Source organism: Bombus terrestris, chromosome 13, assembly GCF_910591885.1.
Source record: "Bombus terrestris chromosome 13, iyBomTerr1.2, whole genome shotgun sequence".
NCBI classification, from domain to species: domain Eukaryota; kingdom Metazoa; phylum Arthropoda; class Insecta; order Hymenoptera; family Apidae; genus Bombus; species Bombus terrestris.
Window position 1 is genome coordinate 8,627,439 of NC_063281.1, and position 21,865 is coordinate 8,649,303.

A 21,865-nucleotide genomic window follows, 5' to 3' on the forward strand; every position below is an offset into this window, starting at 1 on the left:
TAAAACGACTGCAATCTATTTAATTAAGAATCAATTATATATACTTAAGAAATTACCATCTATACATTCGTTCAACTGCTTATAAAGAAACTGAACTTTTCTTACCTAAGTTCCAATCAACTTAAAAGCATAGTTTGTTTCTGTTTCAAACATCACACTCAACTTGCAATTTGCTTGATGTATAGTGGCTACAACAAGTATCGACACGTACCCTTATCTTTCAACGAAATTCTTCTTATCTTTTATCGGGTCTTTTTATCAGAGTTTACACTCGATTTTCATAATATTCGATTTTTGCAGCGATATAAAAATCTTACTAAATCATACGAGATTTAATATATCAATGGTCTAACTATATCGATTAATTACTATGGAAATGCTATAACAAATATTTAAACGCATACTTTGTCTCAAGTCTTACGCTTGGACTCGAACTAATTTGCAATCTGCTTCGTCGTCTCATCAATAACTGCGAGCGTAACAGACAGACCCGTAGTCCCATTCGAGCGTTCCCGCACGTTTCAGCGGCCGACCCAGCAAAGAGCAATAAAGCAAAAGTCAGAAACGAGTAAACCCATTGATTCTGTCCGCTCGTCGTGGCAAAGCGTTCCATGAAGGCACGCAGAAAAGTGGAAAAAGTATACGGTCGACAAGGAAATGTCCACTTTCGCGGAAATTACGTGGAGGCAGTGGCCAGTGACACGCTGACACGGCGGTGTACTCGCATGTACAACGGCTACGTAACCGGGGGGTTGGTCTCGCACAGCGATGTGCCGACTGGCAAGAGCGACCGCACTTTACGAGCATTGCGGCGAAAATATATGATTCTCTCGGTGGCCTAGCGCGACCGTAAACTTTCGTCCTCATTGTTTCGAGCGACGGAACGCTAAGGGTTTGGGGTTGAGACGGTTGAGGGGAGGGGATGGGGTTTGGTCTGGTTTAAGAGCGGTAGACCGCCGCAGGATTCGAGACAGACGTAAGATTAACGGCTGGTTTGCTTTGTAGTTTTATAGTCACCAACTGTTATCCCCATCCCACTCTTTCTTCGTGGCTTCGACGTTTCGCCTATCCGATATCCTGCCTTCTCGATGACTATTTCTTCTAAATGGAGATTTATGATGCGAGAAATCGTGTACCCAATGCCATCTAGCAAAGTGGATGGTCGTAGGTGGAGTTAAACGAAACGAGAAGAATTTAAATAATCGCATCGCTGGATTCTCTGCTTGCAAATAGCGAAAGTGTCGGCATTGCAGTGATGAAGATGTAAAAATTTCCTTAGAAAGTATAGGCTAACTGTGTGAATGTATACATTTATTGGTACGATTGGAGAAATGGAACTTAAATATAGACGTGTTTCTCTTAGTAAATTTTGCATTGAGGAAAAGAGAAAGAGAGAAAGAGAGAGAGAGAGAGAGAGAGTATTTTCTTTGAAATATTTAATTCTATATTGTCTGGATATTTTCATATTTTTGATATCATAAATATTGTATAAACATTCACGGTTTACTTTCGGTACATAATATATCACAGAATTAAGAATAAGAATATATCAAATGAACTGGAGAGCTTCTCCCATTTCTAAAATTAAAAACCTCAGTAAAAAAGTGGGACAAGCACATCCTTCTCGAAAAAGAAATTAAGTACAGAGTTTACGCCGGGAATTTTGTTTTAAAATCGTGGAAGTATTTCATCGTTCCAAACTCAACTTACAGGAAAATCGTATTACTTATAGCTTTATAAGACGATCTGATATTTCCATTTAGATTTAATAGCTGGAATTTAATAGGAGAGTTTAACTTCAGCCACAATTTTTTTTTTAAATTAAAGATACCGCCACTTGAAGCTTTTCTTTGAAATTCACAACAGTCTGTTGCGTTGCAATCAAATTTTCGATTTCTCTCTTACATTGTAAAACCTGCAAGCATTACGTAGAAGTAGCAGATTCCCAGAAAAATCGCATTAAATATATGGCATTTCAGCTATTATTTGTAACGAAAGAGGCTCTTCAAAAACTTCCAATCTTTATTGCGTCTACGATAAGGCGTTCTTTACTTTCGTACGTAATGGTTCCCATAATCCCCCCTTCGTTTCCTTCGAATGCGGATTTAAACATCGTTCGTCATCGTTTTACGCAAACGACACGCGTCCTCCTCCTCCCTGAGAGGGATCGCGCGTTACGTAGACGGGTGCAAAAAGGGGCAAAAATCGGGATAATACTTTCGGGAAATAAAAGTGTCGTTTGCTGGTGAAAAAAGCTTCGGTAGTAATAGCAGGGCGAGAGAGATTTCGAGGAGGTGAGTCGAGTGCCTACGAAAGATAGCGTAACGCCGTGAGATTTAGCACGTAGTAATTCGCCTTAATGCCGACGTACATACGCGTCCTCGTCGGTGCTCCATTCGAAAGCGATATTTGTATTTCGTGGGACGTGCCGCCTCTGCCTTCTTATCGTGAACACACCCAAGGAGATTCACCAGAGCGCGTTTCTCTTTTATCGCGTCGCCTTACACTGCAAACAGAACGAATGACTACTTTTTGCTGCGGTTACTTTTATCGGGTACAACGCCGATATCAACACATTGTAGACTATACGAATTGGGCTTAATTACTCGTCGCGTATTTTCTTTTTTGTAAACGATGTATAGTTATATTTTTAACTCTGTGCTTTATAATAGGACTACGAATGTTTATGCAATTTTATGTATTTAATATGAATAAAATGTCGTAAGAAGGAAAAGGATGAAATGGAAAAAGAAATAGAAGTAATACTATGTAGCTGGAGTAAAAAGTTCTTGACGTTTGAAGAATCTATTTAGAACCTATATACCTTGCTGAATTTTCTATAATGAATGTTTGAAATAAGCTTTAAGTTTGAGTTAGATATACTTTCGTATCATTTTATAAGGCCAGCGATAGGGGATCGAAAGTTAAAATTTCCATGAAAAAGTTAGCGAGTAAAGTAGCTTGTCGTTTAAGCACCATCTACCTATCGCGTTCTTAATACTTAATTGATCGATAAACCAATTAATCCACTGTGGCGTTTCACAGTAACTTTACTATGTAATAGACTCGGATAAATCCACTTTAGTTTTGCTTTAATGGGTGCAGAATGAAATATGCAATTGCTAAGCCAACGAGAGAACTCCAGTAGAGAATTATAATACAGATATGTTTCAAAACTGTATAATGATCCTTCGATCTACTGGGCTTTGATATTTCGATAAGTGTTGCAGAATTTTATCACGATATTTTGATCCACGAAATTCCCAAATTTCGGCAAATATTTTCAAATTTTGTCACGACGTTTTAATCTACGAACTTCTAAAGTTTTAACGAATCTTTCGAAATTTTATCCCCATCTTTTGGAACGTGTCTGTCACATCCCAAACATAGCTATTGTTTTTCTTTAATTACCGACTAAGAGAGCCTGAGGCGTCGCTGTACAATTATTCTAGTCGATCTTCAACGCCAATGGAAATGAAACTGGCGTGCGATGGAGAGGGTTGGTGGCGTTCCGCTTGAGGCATAATTCTTTAAAAAGGGAAAACCCAAGGGGGAAGGTAAAAGAAAAAAAAGCAGAAAAAAATAAAATGTCTCGATGATCGGCCAAAGGAAAATAGCCCGCGGCTCAGCTAGAGACAGAAAGAAAACACTTTCGGTTTACGGGATCCTGTATACGGTTTATAATATTATAAAGCTACGTCGATGGAAGGGGAATAGCTTGAGGGGTAAAGAAAGTGGCGAAGGAATGAATCATCTGCGGACATTTTCCTGTGAGCGAGCCCATAGCGGCGAAAAAATAGAAACAGACGGTGTTTGGTCAGACGAAGTAACGCGACGGTGTGGCTGAGATAAGGCGGCTGACACGTTCGAGCACGTTCTACTGATTCTTTTAGGGGTATTGATTAGGATTAGAGGCACGTGTTCGGATATTTAATCTTATTTCGATTATAGTTTCTACCATTGGAGAGATTTTGCTGTTTTCTTAAAACGAAGAATAAAATCCGAAGTAGCGGATTTCTTTATTCTTCATTTCGATGGTTTTCTTAACTTTGCGATACCATAGTGGGACACCGGGAATATTCAGCAGTTATTTTTGTTTCTGACATTTCTGAGAGATAATGTTTGTTCTTTATACTTGTGGTAATTTTTTACTATAATAACGTAAGGTTAAATATGCATATTTTAAAGACGTTTGTTAGATATGTTGGTTTAGTAGATAGATAAATTATACGTTAACTTCAGCCATTTAAATACTTCCAGTTTTGTAGGGAAATGTTCAAAACACTCATATTTATTTAACATACGGTCTAATATAAATGGGTACGTATGCAAACGAGAAGAGGAATAAAGGGCCGAAATAAAATAATATCTTGAAATTATGCTGGAAATATGAAACGTATATGCACGTGCACATAAAAGTTCAGATATGCAATGCAAGGATATAAAGTGCAACAATAAAGGCGATGGAGTGCATAAACAACTTTATATTCTCGGAGGAAAAATTATAGTGCAAAAAGTTCTGATATATTCGTCGTGGAACTTGCTCACAAAACAAAAATGTGTACAAGTAGTTAACACTAGAATTATTAACGTTTAATGTGTACCTGAAAATATGTTATACGTAGACAATTATAACTAGAGTGATAAAAGTATTGCCCAAAACCATCATTTTTATCAATATATCTACTATTAATAACTTACCATATATATATATCATAATTTCTAACTTAAAGAACATTACATTTAACTCTTACTGCAGTGTTCAATTATACAGAAACATAAAAAGCATTTTATTTAAATTCATAGTGCAGTATCCAATTATGCAAAAATATAAAAAAAGCGTTCTTTTCTTACATTCAAAGCATAGCGGTAAATTATGCAAAAATATAAAAAGGAAACGTTTCCTTTTTAATTCATAGTGCAGCGTTCATTTACTAGGCAAAAACATAAATTCCCGTCTAGCAGCGCGAAAGTGTTAAGCTTTTTCTATCCTCCCCTTTGACTCTACTCTGTCAACAGTGAGCCCTCTCGGTTGCCTATAAATTCGTCACGCGGCTCGATATCCCAACCCCATTTCCCGGGGCAACGCTAAATAAAGAGGTAAAGGTCGACGTGTAACTAAATCCCTCCGCTGCACGACGATTTTCAACCCGTGTACATCATCCGTATTCGCGAGCTCTGCTTTTTGTCAATTAATCTGCAGTTATCAGTAGGTCGGGATAGGATGAATTCGTGCGACGTTGGGAAACCAGCCGAGGGGAAGTTGGTCATTTGTATGACGCCAGCGTGCTGCTGTATATACGGGCGTTATCTGTACACCGAGCTTCGCCCCTCTGGGGAAGAACGGCCTGTGACACGTTAACGTGAGACCACGAAACGAGAGAGGGACGAAGGGGAAAGTTGTTGGTTGCACACGATGGAAAGAGGATACCTGGTCTCTATGTTTGGGTAGAACGTTGTTTATGCGAAACAGTCAGCACAGCGAGTTACGATGTCAGCGGCTCGTTCTGGTTGGCTTCGTTTGATAATTCGATAGCACTTTTGCACCTCGAGCATAGCGATTCTCGTCTCTCTTCTTTTTTCTTTCCGCGTTTCAAGCTACACGCGCTCGGTTACGGTCCAATTAAATTTATCCGACTGTGTTTTCGACCTCGAGAAAAAAGCGTGTCCGCGATCCAGTGACTGTAAAAGGGTAGTAGAAAGCGTAGAAGAGACGAGGACAAGAAAATACAGTTGTTACATCCTTTTCCCTTTCTCGTTATTTCCTTCTTCTTTTTTATGAATTTCGAAAGCTGCTGTGATTCGTTCATATCGAACATGAGTCATTATTACGAGTCTACAACGAAAAGCAGCTGAAATTCCCCGTTTCATTTCGCGCAAATGATAAAAGCTGCCGCGTTTTTCCTCTCCACAGTCTTTTCGTCCTTCTAAAAACAATAATTAAGAACAGATGTACTCGTCAAGGGTCATCAAGGAGAGTTGAATATTCCAGGGAAGTCGAGTCTTGCGAATCATTTACGAATTATTTTCGTACGTATCTTGAAATTTATGAAGATTTATAGATACGAAGGAATGATCAAGAATTCGAAGGGAATGGGTCTTTTACGGGTTTCTTTCGTATTTCGAAAGATTTGGAGATGAAGGGAAACTGCTCCTTTTCTATGGCTCGCCACGTTGTGTTAGTAAAGTCGTGATGAACCATGCTTTTATTCCCAACTTTCCTTTCGGATCAATCCCTGTCAATCGCGAATAGGTATCGTTCCATGTCGTTCTGATGATGATGGATGATGATGGAGAGACTGTTCCTAGGTATACTAACGAGGCAACCGTTCGAATAGAGCTCGCGACCATTCCGACGGACGAGTTCATTCGGGGAAACTCCAACAGATTACGGGTAACACGTGTGCAGTCGTACACGCAGAAGGGAAGAAGTCGAAAAACGAGAAAGAAACTCACGGGAGATGAAAGAAAACGGATATCCCGATCTCGTTCCTCGAGATTAACACGGATTAATCCACGGAAAGCGAGGCGTTTAATGAGCAAACAAGATCCATGTGATTTTTCTTTTATCCTCCGCTGGAATATCGAGGAGAATTTTACGAGTCTGTTGGAATTTCTCGAGCCTTCCTTTCTTTTTAAGAAGAAAGAAAATATTTCAAAGAAGTTAAGTTTCTTTTGGGGTAATTCCTTCGTTGGCGGAAAAATGTATGAGCTACCGTGTAAGAGTTACGAGACTAATGGATTCCATTAAAAATGCTGCTTACAGTGGCTGCAAAAAATACTGCCATATTATCGTATTTATTACAGCGTTTGCGTATTAATCAACGGGGTCCAAGCATATTAAATTTCGTATCATTTAGTATTTCTTTTATACGGCTACAAAAATCCGATACAATGAAAATGAATTGTAGAACGTATTAATAAAACGCCTAAATATGCGTTTTGTCGCCCTCCTGGATATTTGAAAATATCAGTGACATTAATTATGAAGATTCATATTAATTATGTTAGATTAACATTACAAGTAAACTACTATTACTTGTTTCTAAAAAAAAAAACGTTGTACATTTATCACCTATATTCAAAAGCCACGTACTGAGGAATTTATCGAGTTATATTCCACTCTTCAACTATTCCGCGTTAAAATATCCACTTTTTTTTTTTAACCAAGTAATACAAAAGTTAGGAAATCAATAAAAATGAACTTGTCGTATCGTCTTCGCGAGGTTCTCGCTGTATTTTTCGTATTTTTGTTATAAAGATCAATAGAAACGAACCACGACTAAACGAACGAACGAACCACTAACGAAGTTTCTACTTCAGACTATTACAACAACAATATACCTTTCACGAAATATAATTTCACAAACCCAATTGTTTTGCTTGTAGCGCCTGTGCAACTTCGTGAAATATCGAAGGAGGGCTCGCAGCGGCGTCCAAACGATGCCAATAATGACTCAGCCGAAGGGGATTTGCCCGTTTTTGAACCGACAGCGGCGAACGTCAGCGCATTCGTCGGACAGACCGTGTACCTGCCATGCCGCGTGCGAAATTTGGGAGATAAAGTGGTAAGCCGCAGTAATTTTCTTGCCAAATGGAACGCTAGTTACCCATCGAACCGTGTTATTCCTAAAGACAGCACGAAGAAACGACGAGAAATTATGTGTGTTCTATATTTTCTCTTTTTATTTGACTAAACAGAACTCAGAGGAAGAAAAAAATGTTTAGCCTCGTAGATCGTATTTTATAAAAGCAGCGTGAGTTTTATAACCGATATGAAAAGTTGCACCGTAAAGGTGCCACGTAAAAATACCAAGGCTGAAACTGTCCCTCCGGCTAGCGTTTCGTTAACCAGAGGCAGTAAAGATTCCTACCACTTTTCAAAATGCTAGACTACAGGCCTTCTTATCTTGTTCCGTACTACCAGGAGAGAATTTTTTGTTCGTGAATGTAGCGACCTGCAACTTTAGAATAACTTGCTGGTTAATTGCCCTTGCAGAGAATATCAGACATTATTATTGTTATATCGTATTTTATTTGGAATGTTCAGACCAATTAGGGGTCAATGTTGTAATTTCTTCCAGTCAATTTACGTTATCGAACGTCGTTTTTTTGATATTGCACTTATGCTACTTTCAAAGAATTAATTCATAATTTCTTCTTCACTGTTCCCTCCTCCACTTGGATTCTACAGTTTTATGAAGTTGAACGAAATCGAAGTATCTATAGCAGTATGACATGAACTATTTTTATTTCAAGTTATCCTGTGAAAATAATATTTTTCAAGAATGTCGAAATCGATATTTCTGATATAAACATCTTCCATTAATTACTACATTTAATAGAAAGATAATTTTGCAAATATACGATCAGTTGACATGGTATTGAATTAAAAAATTGAAAAAAACAAGAAACGTGACTTATCACTCTGTGCTTTCCACGTAACATATAATAATTGAAATTTCACAATCATTTAAAAGAACGATGCAAGTATTCGTAAAAATTACAACCGTCGCGATCTTTTAATCTAGAAGTGATCGAAAAAATCAACTTAAAGAATTTCATTTGAGAAGCATGTTTTATATATTTGGCCAAATGTTTAGATGTACAACAGCGCGCCTCGTAAGGTATCACCGATAGGCGATAGCGTAGATATTAACCTCAAAGGAAACACGTTGATGTCTCTGTGTTCCTTCCTCTATGTGCCTCGTTTTGATCGATTGTCACGAACACGCCAGCCGTATAGGCTTTTAGAAGCAGTCAGTGTCTACGGTTTTCGTGCTGGCTGGTTTCTAATCGCGACCGCTGTATTTATTGGTCGGCCGTTATTACGGAAACGGCGATTTGTCATGGGCTGGTATTAATTACACCAGGCGGGGTGCAGAGATAACGGAGGCAAAGGGCTACGACGTCGTCGTTGTCGTCAGAGACGCGAGACAACCTGTTTGAATAGAAATTGGCCTACGAAATGGGAACCGGAGACTCGAGCGCAACTTCCGAAAATTAATTGTTACAGGGCTGTTGCAAAGTACGCGCAGTGCCGGAATACGAGGCTGTCTCTAATCGAAATTCTCCGGCCTCGTTGACTTACTAGTCCCTTTAGTGTATTTCATAATTTAAGCGAACTTACAAGTGAAATGATTTGATCGTGTGCGGCCATTTGCTACGTTTTGGAGAAATCTTTAAGGGGTAATTATGATCTTGGGTCGTTTTCAGATACCTCTAGTTTCAAGGAGATAGGCGGAATTTATTGGTCTTAGATAATGTTCCTAAGAAGCACGAATAGAGACCACACGAGAGAAGAGACTGGCAGAGATATTTAGCCCACCGAGAATCAAGCTTTATAGTTCGCTATATAACTCAGGGACACAAAATAATTTTCATAATTTCTTTATGCTGCTATAAATACTTGAATTCCTCGTCATATGTTATAAAATTGTAGGGCACGGATGCTTTAAAAACAGCTGTTTTACAAAAATACGAAATCAAACATTTTACAAAAATCAAAGACGCAAAATAATGTTTGTAATTTAAAATAAAAATAGTCTATATTATGATGCCATAAATACTTGAATTTCAATTGTCATAAAATTATAAGATCTAGATTATGTAATAATATATACATTACAGAGGATGGATTACCATACAAATCACAGACATAAATTAACTTTCACAATCGAAAATAAAAATATTTTGTACTTTATAATAACTACTACAAACATTCGAATTTCATTATGTATTAATAGTAGGATCGATATAGATTTTTAAATGCCTGTAAATTTTCTCTATCAGGCGAGAAAGCCAATTGTTATCCTAACTTTCCATTTTGCTTACCAAACAACCACGATTAATTAAAGCGAACAATTCCTGTTGCCACGGACAAAGAATTCCTAGCGAGTCTCCAAAGTTTCTCCTTCTTTTTCTCCAGTGAACACTCTGGCTATTTAATTCCCGTTTCCGTGGATCTTGCGCATTTTTCTATTTCATCGGTCGATTACCGTGCGGGAAATCGCGAAATGTTGCTGAAAGCGGTAATCAACGATTCCCTATAGTCAGCATTTCCACCAGCGATAAAATCTTCTTGCTAAAATCTTTCTCTGTGTCCCGGAAGCAAACGCGGACCAGGCGGTGGTTATAAAAGTTTTGAAAATCGATCGCCAACTATTAGAGAGAAGACATTACCTTTCTAGGGGTTGGATGGTAAAGGGCGGTAGCAAAGTATGAAAGAAAAGCGAGGAATTTATGCTAATCGATGATCATAATCATTTCACGGGGAATCACGGATCGTCGCACGCCAGCAATAACCTTGTCTGGTTGATTCGTTTTGCTCATAGACAATCGTTAGGTTAAGGGTCGCTTGACGCCGTGTTCGCTGGATATCATTTCGTTTTACCGCTCGTCGGACGTCGACGTTGTATTATTTCTGAATCCGATTCTCGGTGCCGGCGTCAAAGTGAAAAAGCCACTTTCCGGCTATCAACTTTCCCACCAATATTTTCCAATCGATCGGGCCCTGTCCGATTTTTTCCAATATATATTCCTTCGGTTCTTTTTTTCGTCTATTTTTAACCGAACGATCAGTTGTTTGATCAAAGATCGGCCGTAACGTGGCATAATGGACAAGTCATATTCGATTCCCGACCGATTAATATGGAAGCTAAATGAAATTTAATCGAGGAGTTTTATCGATCAAACGCTGCACTCTGATTTTGACTGATTTTTACCTCGTTCGGTAAAAGCTCGCGGTCTTATTGCAAATTTTATGCATTTGCGAAAAACTTCAACGTTGTAATACGCATATAATATGCAAAAATATGTAGAATAGTATAACGCGTTGAGGTGAAAGATTTTTTTGAGAAAAAAGAGCGGCTGCCATTTTTAAAAGGTGAAACAGATCTCTATTTATGTTTGACTTTTATTTGTGTATATAAAAGTACGTTTGTACATAAACTTCCACGGTTCAGTTAACAGTATTTAATCTGCCGCTAGGGGGATTAATAAAAGCCTGCAATTTTTGTTAACAGAATATCAATCACACGGACAAAACACATTTATCTTAGGTTACAAAACACTGGTGTTTGATCTCCCATAGATTTGACGGTATTATATTAATGTTGAAATAAAGTCGTCATTGTACATTCATTTCAAACAATTTTTTCGTTAACGCTATTGTACTGCACCTGCGTCCGTCCATGAATATTTCACCGATTCGAATATCGTGGCTACGTCCTTTTTAGCTCGTTTCCGTGTAGATTGAAACCGTTTTCGCGACATGCTTTCGATCCAATTTTCCCTATTTGAATCTTACTCTGTTTTCTTCCTTCATTGAATTTGTCTTCATTCATTTTCTTTTCAATTGATTTATTTTTAATTGAATGACGATTTGAAGTTGTTACGGTGATAAACGAAAATATCGAGACTTAAAAATTATTCATAGTCGAATTATAGGGCAAATTAATTATTATGAATCAAGTAACTCTATCTCATTTTACAGTACTCTACGAAAATTAATATTAACCACGACTGGTGCTCGTGATTTGCAAAGTAGCCGTATTTATTTTATTCCAACGCAGGTTATTTTCGATCAATATTTACCAATACTTTATTTGACACGAAATGTTGGATGTAAATAGCGCAAAGTGGTACGTGATTTGTTGACTTTGCCTGTGTCTACTCGCGGTTTTGATGGATGACCGGATGCAGCCTGTTTCGCTGTTTATGCAAAACTCGAGGAGTCGGTGTCGTGCACCGCCTATCATTTCCGATGTCGCATATTCGCCAGGAATTTAAGAGCAGAGACCCGGTTTCACAGACGTAACTTGCAATTTCGATTGTCCCATATTGAAATATCGGGCAAATATCGGGCAAATAACGAGCAAACAGCGAGGCAAACAACGAGCATTGGAAATTACAGTAATGTAGTTCGATATTTCCTATGTAATTCATTCCACGACCGCGTGTTTTTGATTTCACGACTACATCGGCCACGCTACGAAACGCGAATATCAGTCAACAATCGAAGAAAGAGCGGTTAGATTGATGGCAGTAGAATGAACCCGTCAATAGCCAGACACGAATCTATCTAGCAAACTTTGGATACTCTGGCAATTTTAAAAATCCATTCTACGCGGAAATTCAAACGGTTTCACGGGCTGATGGAACAATGGATGACGGTAGGACAAAGCTCGTAAACTTGACTGGCGATCGATGAATCATTTTTGTCACCTTACGATCGATCGATCATAAATTCCCTTGCTGGCGCTCATCGTTCCATCGAGCGAGGGATTAACGCGGCCCAATCAATACGTTTCCAACAACAGACCAGTATATCGCTTCTCATCCCTGATCTGTCACTGTCTTCATCCCCTCCACTGCACTGGAATCTCACCCCTTCGTCACGCTAATGTACTCGAAACGAGGACAAGAAGAAGACGAAAGGGAGAGAAACGAATCGGACACGGTTGAACACGCGCCTACTCTGATCCGAAAGTGACTCGTGATTTGTTGACCTGGTAGACAGGCCAAACAACGGTCTCATGATGGATCGTTGTGAAAAAGAGAGTCTTATCGGTCGGGTCAGATCGATTGCGCGTACTACAAGAACTCGAAATCGATCCTTCTCTCTCTCCCTGTTTCTCTCTTTCTCTCTCCGTGGCTGTTAGCTGCTGCCGCATAAATTGATCTACGCGAATTCCAGGCGCGCATTATTTATGGAAAGGGAGGAAGAGAACGGGAGAGGGCCGGCCGTAAATATGATTAATTTTCGTTTCTCGTCCGAAAAACCAGCTGCACCGTGGGAGATAATCAGCAGGCGAATATACACCGCGTTCCTGCCTATTTTTCCCCGCTCGAAATATGTTTGGAGCAATCGAATGCTCGTCACGAACGGCCGTTATCGACGTCGTCGTTCCACCACAGCAGATTTCACGAATTTTCCTTCCCTTCCTGTGTTTTTCAACGAACTCAGCACGCTACCTTGTGTAATCGCGTTGTATATTTTTCATTTCGCCCTGGGGATAATTTGAGGTGAGAAAATTGAATGTTTTGGAAGTGGATGTTGGACATGGGAGATATTTTTTTGGACAGGGTATTTTTTTTTTTGGAGAAATTTATGATATCGTTCGCAGAATTATTTTATTTTATTTTTTCCCTCCTTTTTGTTTTAGGTGTTATTTCCTCAAATTAACTAGTTTTTGATAAAAGCACGTTTTCGTTAGAGCGCCCGACAACGGAGAAAAGAGGCTATTGTCCGGTCGAATTTCCAGTTTTCCAAATGAAATTGGACACGGTAAAGTTTCGTGTCGAAACTGGTCGGGGCGGGGAATTGAAAACTTGAAAATTGCCTATATTTTTGACGTTCTCGGCGCTCTATTTTTCCTCCAAACGGATCCATATATATTGTTACACGAGCGGAATAAAATGCCAAGCCCTCGAAAACCGAATACCTTTGAATTTTTCACGAGTGAACATTAATTCGTGTCGACGACAGTAAATAAACGATAAACACTGCGGAATATATTTACAAAAATTTTCAACAATAATCTTGTTCCGACTTGCCGTCTACACAATCTTTACATAAACTCGTATTTATTGCGTTTAACTGTCCATGGACAGCGAATTGTCCATTAACCATTTGCAAATTTAATTAAAAAAAAAAAAGAATGCTAGAAAGAGAAATTTATGTGATATGTGACAAAACATAGTATCAATTCTTTTTCTTTTACAAAATATTAAACTGTCAAAACCATAGTCTCTTTAATCTATCTTAATTCCAGTGAAAACACTTTTATTCCATTAACATCAAACTTCTACACTCCATTAGTACTAAAGTTGAGAAGTGTGAGTGAATTATTAATAACAATATTTATGAGTCGGTACGCGTTGTTACATATACGCGTTGACAAATTTAATTTCCCTCTTTTGCATTCATTATATGTTACATTTTTTCCAATGTGTACCATACGCATTACTGTATTATATATAAACTTTATGCCTTCGTTATTATGCTAAATATTCTGGATTTCGCTCTTCAATTCAGCAATTTAATGATCGGCGATGAATACACAGGATAATCGACTAGACCTCAAATAATTCCAATAGCATTTAAATCGGATGGTTTGCTGATCGGCGGACCACGAAAATACGCGAATATTATTTCATATAGCGTGATAAAAAATTATAATAATTTCGACAGAAATTGTTCAAAAGGAATCTGCTATCCGATAAGTAGTAGAGATTATTATTATAACAATCAATATCAATAAATCACATATTATAAAATATAGTTCGTTAGCAATCTTTTTTCAGATATAATTCCGTTTTCATCTAATTTCCTTTTTGTAAAAGCATAGAATATTCGATTCAATTTCAAATATCATATAAATATATATATATACCATAAAAATATGTTGAAATCTTAGGATATAAAACATTGAACGACGGTGAACGTCAGAACCTCGATCGACACAGTTTCATTTTATGTTAGAGTGATAACAGAAGCATAGCCACGCGATTGGTTAGCAAGATATTTGGAGGTCGAGCGTTTCCCGTGCGTTATTTCCGCAATTTCGTTTCGAGGCGAGGTAATACGGCCGCAGCTTGACGTCACGCTGGCTTAAATGGCTTTGAAGCGACGAATCGAGTGCAATTTTCAAATTTTTCCCAGCCTGTATCGAAAAGGTTTCAAACCGTTCAATTGTACACGATGTACCAGCGTAGAAAACTACTTGGCGGCGAATAAAAGGAATAGGAAAAGATTTTGGAAAGAAGTTATATACATGAAATCAGGATTCACACGGTTTCTCTGTACTGCGTTTAAAGGTAGCATAGCATCGAAGCTGGGAATCTTCGCAGCTGTACGAAGGCAGTGAATCATTTGTCACGTTTCAAACTCGAAAATTACGCGAAAAGCTGTTGGAGCCTGTGAGTAGCTTTCTTGAGGAACACGTAGTCGAACGTGTTCGTAACGCGATCCCGTGGAATCCGGTGTTTCCTGGCTTGAGAATTTTCGGATCTTCGAATTTCCGAATAATTCCTGCTTAGCGGAAATTCGCAAGCTTATCTTCACGGAATACGAAATGTCACAAATATGCATGAAATCCTTTTCTTTGCGATCTTCAAGTTTTTGTTGAAATTTCCGAGAGTTATTCCATACGACCTCGAAGAATCGCAATTATAACAGGACCGTAGTTTATTAGTGAAATTTCACAAGTTGCAAATTACAAGTTATGGATTATCGATATTAGCGAATTTTGCAAGTAAATTTCACAAATTGTCAATTAACTGATTATTCTATCAGAGGGGTATTTCAAGAAGAAAAATCTATACTAACTTGTAACTTATAAATTGCCAATTTACTAATATTACTAGTTAGTAAATTATTGTACATACAAAAACTGAAGCCCAGAAAAATTACACAACCATATTATAAAACGTGCATTCTATGTGTCAACTGATTGAGACGGTATGTGTCTTCACAACTGCCTGCTTCCGCGCGATTTTTAGCGAACGCAGATCAATTTCTCGATTTTCTAATCATTTCCTAATCTCGTTGCTTACTTAATTTACTAGATATACTATACATTTGTCAATCTTTCTCCTCTACTACGGTGAAAATAATTCGCATTAGACCGAAAGGAACAAGAAGAACTCTCGGAGGCTCATCAAGTATTATCGTAACGTTTACTTTCCCAGAAAAATATTCGTCGTGTGTTTATCGAAGAGAAGAAACCCGTAACATGATAATGTAGTTGGCACGGATCAGAGAAAACAGACAAGTACACGAGAGGAAAAGAGAGAGAGAAAAGGAAGAGAGAGAGCTACGGAATTTTAATTATGTACGAAAAAAGTTGCCAAGTAAAAAGCCTTTTTTCATTAAGATTACACTCAACCGGGTACTCGTGCTCCCTAAACAAAATGTTCGTTTTCCTGTTATGTTCTTAACACGAGAGAGAAAGAGAGCGAGACGAAATACAGAGAGTAAGAAAGTGAACGAAGCAGGCAATGAACGAAGAGGAAAAGAAGAGAAAGGAAGGCACAGCAGCCTCGAGTGAAGAAAGGTGGCAGAGAATGTGCGCGTAAAAAAACAGAGGGAAAGTAGCTTGGCATTTCAAAGATGAGAGACCACTTTGCGCTTAGAAGGAACTGCTTTACTTTCACAGCTTAGTAAATGTGCGAAGGTGTGCTCGAAGGAAGAACAGGCTTCCGGGGCAAGAAGGAGGGAAAATAGAAGAGCCGAATGAATGGGGAAAAATAAGGAAGAATGGTTTGGAATAGAAAAGGCGAGGAAATACGACAGAAATGGTTCTCCACTGGCCGAAAGCAGCAACGATTCAACACTTTACCCGCCCATTGGATTTATGGGGACAGCGTGGCGCTCGTGTGGGCCGTTTGACCGCGAAATTGCGTAATTAAATTAGAGCCGCCTCATATAATTCGATAATTAACATTCCAAAATGGGTCGGCGATAGCTCGCGAGCTGGCGAACCACTGGAAAAATAGAACGTGGCGGTAAGTTAAAATTGTTTAAAGGACCGTTCGTATCGGACAGTTTATGGTCGATCTATATCGTCCGGATCGGAGTAATTGACAATGTTGTCGACGATGGATTGCTCTCAGGAAATATGTATTGCTCAGAAACCATATTGATGAATGAACTCTATAAATTGATGATATATTTCTTACAGTTTATTTCTATATTCATAATTATCGATTTTATATGGTATAATAAATTTATTTGGTGAATTATTGCTTTGAAAAGTTTGAATTGAATGGGAAATATTCATAGAGCGTACATAACATATTCAGTAGGTAAAATAATTCCCTACCAAAGTTTCAGTTTTCAAATTATACTCTTAAGAATTTAAAGTCCATTAATCTCGTACTCAGGTAATAAAATTGCGAAATTTGCAAAATTTCCGAAATTAGATTGACTTCTAAGAAACTCGTCTATTATAAAACTTGAATACTTTCGAGACTTCGAGCTCGCTAAGACGAAATTAATTTTCAAACTTAAAATTTGATATAAAAATAAGGACAAAATTGGCGAGGGGAAAAGCTATTCGATTTTAGAGTAATGGTCGAAGACAAATTATTATTGTCGTAGGAAGTGTATTTCGAAAAGAACTCCGTATGGTTGGTCTTCACGACACATGCCATTTCTGTGAGAGGCGCGACGTTCAAGGAACAAGTTAGTCCTACGAGCTCTTTTCTCCGACGTGTCACAGTGGGAAGAGATAAACTCGACTGGTTGGAAAAGCTGAAAAGCACTAGAGAGACTGTTTCACGCTGCTCGCAACTGTTGGAAGATGAGATTTCAGGCTTTGAAACTAAGATTTCGACTTTCTTTCCTTTCGAGTGCTTTTCCTACACTGGTCGAAGAAATTTGACGTCCTTTTTTTGAAAAGACACACGGTCACCACTCGAGACTGACGTACTTTTTGCGTAAAATGATTGCGTCGAATCATTCGAATTCGAACGATTGTTTCACGGTCTATATAGTAAGAAAGATATAAGAGAAGGGGAGAACTTTTGCGACGAAGTTACTGGACGAAACAGTAGATTGAGTCGCTTACTCGTCAGACTAGACCTGAAGAAATGAAATATCGACGTGCTTTGGATATAAGAATTAGATCAGATAAGAGTATCTTCACATTTCGAATTTGAATTTGAACCTAAAAATTTGATCTTCGACTTGAATATGAAAAGTTGAATTTAAAGGTAGGAAGTGAGACTTGAAGGTTTGAATTTATATTGGAAGATTTGAAATTAAATGTAAACTAGGAAATTTCAACTTGAGCTTGAGCTTGAAGTTGAAGAAATTTCAGTTGAAATATGTAAATGTTAATTTTATTTTGGAAATTTGAATCTGAATTTGAATCTGAATCTGCAAATGCTAATTTTATTTCGAAAATTTGAATTTGAACTTTTAACTTATCATTTTAAAATACCGTCTTCTTGCTATTTAGTCAAGACGCAGAAGGGAAAACTTGTTAGGAAGCTGTAGTTACTGAAAATAACGTGAACAATGGTTGAAACGAAGAAGCGTTCCATGCTGCTTTTGTTTGGTACCTCTTTAAGCGTTGGAGTATTTCAAAGCTTTTTAACCTCTTGATAACAGTCTTTTTAATAATCAAGTAGCATTAAAGATGCAAAATACGCACAAGCTATAACAATCCGGAGCAAAACAGTGTGCTTTTCCACAATGATCAACGTTTATGAAAAGGATTTAACGTCAAATCACCAGCGCACTAGCGATCTTCGATTAATTAAAAAAAGAGAGAAAACAAAACAACACAAATAAGATGATATATCTTATTCTCTTCATATTCAATTCCGTTAAATACTTCTCATACATTATATGTTATTATATGTTATTATATATTTTAATTAAAACTATGAATTAAGAACATTTTTAAATTAATTGAATACTGCGAAGGCTAAGCAAAATTGTGATACAGAAACAATACACGGAATTATTGCAATGTGCACGTCGAAGTGACCATAAAATTCCATTCGACAATCGAAAAACGAATGAAAGATAAACGCGTCCAGGCGAGCGGGCATCGATGAGCAAGCTATAAAACAAAGCCTTAGTCAATTGTCAGGACCGATGGTTATATCCTGAACTGGAAGGAATCGAGCAAAAATAGAGCGAACGAATACAAAAAAAAGAAAAAAAGGAAGGAGAACAGATAACAAAAATATCAAATCGAATATGTTTCGAGCGAGACCCATTTTACTTGCCTGGTCAGATAAATTCTTTGGTTACCTTTTTCCCTTGACAGCCGATTTTTTTTCATCGAAAAATCGTGGACGAATACACAGGATGTTGCATGGCTACCCTTCGAACGTTCGAAATAGAAAGGCGACTGATATTAATGTCTCTTAAAGGGATGCGCGTAAAGGAAAGAAAAAAGGAGAAAGAAAGAATAACGAGATCGGATGGAACCAGCGGAAAAGCTATGCTGATAGAATATTAGTAGAATGGCGGAATAGCTGTAGCAGCAGTGCGGTGAAATGAAACGAATTGGAGGAACGAGAGAAATAGTATTAGTGGAAGCTGAGCTAGTCGTACATTTTCGAGGTGGATACCATTTTAATTACAACCACCGTCCATAAGTCGATCCGTATGAGAGACAACATTTTCTCGGTTTAATTAAGCGGTCGGCGTTCCTCTTTGCTGAGGTCTCTTTCGCAAAACGAGTGACGTTCTGGTTGGACATCGATTTATCAAATTATCCTTTAAAGGAAGACGGTTTTTCGTCATAACCGGAAAATTAATCAAACGTATTTAATAATTTCCCTCGGCTTTTTGTGTCAGAACTGAATAAATATGGGTGTATTATGTTAAAAAGTTGTCGATAACTTGTCGACAAATTTCACGAAATTCCAAATTACAACGTAGTGTAAATATGCAAAGCAAGTTAACCTTTCGATTTCCAGAGATGCAGCTCAGTTATTTGGTTTGCGTTTATTAGCGGACCGAAATTTTCCCACTGACGAAATGACCCTTTTCGGTCATGTTCACGGCATTTCCCAATTTTCCTTCATTTAGAGCCGATTTAAAATTCACGTTGCTTATTTCACCCCGTGAACAATCATCTGATTTTTTGAAATTTTGATTTCTACGTTAAAAAAGTGGTAGCCCCGTAAAATATCCGATCAGGTTCGCAATAGATTCTCCTGAAACCTACGTGGTCAATTTTCAATGTTCGAAAATTCGAGCAGAATCTGGCTCCATCGTTTCACTCGGTTGACGATCAAATAAGAATTGATCAAAGTTTGATCAACGAAAACGGAAAGACGTGACTTCGAGAGAGAGAAATTACCGAAATGGAGGAAAATTGTGAACTTACCAATTAAATTCTGGAACGCGATGTGTGTCTGGCAAAACGTCGACGCCATCTGGCTTCATACTTTACTTCCATCTGGCAGGTTGCTGCCTGAAGGATGTCGATAGAATCATGCGATAGGTCATCTAATTGTTTTCCTCGGCAACTTCCAGAAAGGGTATTTTGTCGTGACAAACGACGTTCCTCTCTATCATCCAGTCGGATATTTCTACGGCAAAAAACAACGTTGATCGTGAGCAGAGAAAAGTAACCTTTGTTTCGTTCTTCTCCGTTTTTCTTTTTTTGTTTCAGAGAAGAAACTTTTTATTTTCAGACAGTTAGGCAGCATCGTAAAATTCGAAGTGAGAGCATTCTTTATTTTCAATGGCTGCTGAGGGAAACGTAGTTTCAAGAGAAGAGCTTGCAATTAGAAAGTTTTTGAAAACAGAATGGAACGGAGACAGAACAATTAAGACAGGAGAATTAGAATTAAAAATTTCAAACTTTCAGCTGCGAGAATTCGAGTTTCAAAAACAAAAACGAAAGAACAGAAACGTAAGAGAAATATCCTCTTTTCCTCTTGTTTTATCAACTTCTTGGTTTGATCAACGGAAAAATTTTCATCGTAATTTTAGTGCAAACGGTACAATTATAATTATGTTATATTAGATTTTTAGACTAAATAGCATTGTGTGGCGGATAACAGGAAGTTTTTAATTAGTTCTTGCCTATGTGAATGTTAGAAATTTTTCGATTATATAGTTAACGGTTATACTCTGAACTATATTATTACACAATATAGTACAGTGTATTATATCACAGCAGAGAACTACAGATTGATATAATTGAAATCCATTGATTCTGCCCACTACCTATGATTTTTCATTCATATAATAATGCACGTTCAAATAATTGGATTCAATCAACGCAGATTCGTTGAATCGGACATTTGGATGAAATAAATGAATTTCATATAAACGAATTTCTACCTGATCATATAAAATGTAATCTTGCTTCGTAAAATTACGGTGTTGTTTCATATCTATTACCTATTCAAATTTTCGTTTTCGGTCACTATATATGAGTTGCTCAGGAACTACATTGATTAACTTCATAAGTTAAAAAGTTCTTAGAAAAGTTCAATGTTAATTAATACTTAGACAGTGAAATTGAGCGATTTCTAAAAGGTTGGTATTTTAAAAAGGTTACAAACGCCGCAAGAACGCAATTCTCAACCAATCAATAATTCATCAATCCATTTCCTTTACATCTGCGAGTACATGAGAAACTAGTATTATTCCGTTATTTACGAAGGTAGGTACCTCTACCACGGTCACTTTTTCCACTGCAAGCAGCAGAGATTAAATTACTTTGGGCTGGTCGAATTAAAACGCTAATAACCAACGTCCGATATTTATTGGACAGCTTTAGCAGAGTTAAAGTCGAAATCCGTGCGCTGTTCTACCTTCCAGCGTTCTTCTCTATCCGATTCTAAACCTCGTCAGTGGCTCCCTTTCCCTCGTTACACCTGCACCTTTCACCCTTTCCACAAAAGCGCCCGAAACTTTTACGAACCCTCGAGAGTCTGGTAGCGCCACCATTGTTTCCCAAACAGAGGTTGTTACCACTTTTATGAGAGAGATTTCGAGCTTGGCCGGGTAGATAACTTTGCTACGCTCGTCGCTTAATCGGCCGCCTCTAACCCTTTCTCGCCACACAGTTTCAACCCCTATTCGTTCGTGGCCGACCCAGTACTCTTCCCCTCTTTCGGAATCAAGTGATTTCGGGATCAACTATAACGACCCATTTCGGGTTTCAACCTGGACTGTTTACGAGCCATGATTTCTTCTCTATTTTTACCCTGCTCAAAACGAGGATATGGAAATTCCATGGAAAATCGTGCATCCCTTTCTACTCGCCAGACAGCCGGTAATTTTCGACCGGGCAGAATCTGCTGACGCGAATTTCTAAACCTGACGAGCGTCATAACTCGTCCTATAATGCCGCTCTTTAATCGTAGCCACCACCCTGCG

At 38.0% G+C, this 21,865-nt stretch overlaps 2 protein-coding genes across 7 annotated transcripts in view; one reads left to right on the forward strand and one right to left on the reverse strand.

Annotated features, from left to right (window-relative positions):
• The window catches only part of LOC100649111, a 108,860-nt gene that overhangs the window by 24,186 nt on the left and 62,809 nt on the right, over positions 1 to 21,865 (forward strand). For both annotated transcript variants that reach the window (XM_048411461.1, XM_020866306.2), the window contains exon 2: positions 7,390 to 7,568. In XM_048411461.1, the coding sequence (XP_048267418.1) occupies positions 7,390 to 7,568 (179 nt within the window). The remainder of the gene's footprint in view (positions 1 to 7,389; positions 7,569 to 21,865) is intronic.
• Positions 19,856 to 21,865, reverse strand: part of LOC100648766 (basement membrane-specific heparan sulfate proteoglycan core protein) — a 249,112-nt gene continuing 247,102 nt past the window's right edge. For 4 of the 5 annotated variants that reach the window (XR_007226184.1, XR_007226182.1, XR_007226180.1 and 1 more), the window contains one exon: positions 20,000 to 20,061. The gene's annotated coding sequence lies outside the window, so the exon portion shown is untranslated. Of the gene's footprint in view, positions 20,062 to 21,865 lie in introns of all 5 variants that reach the window. The other variant, XR_007226183.1, reaches the window with a different exon arrangement.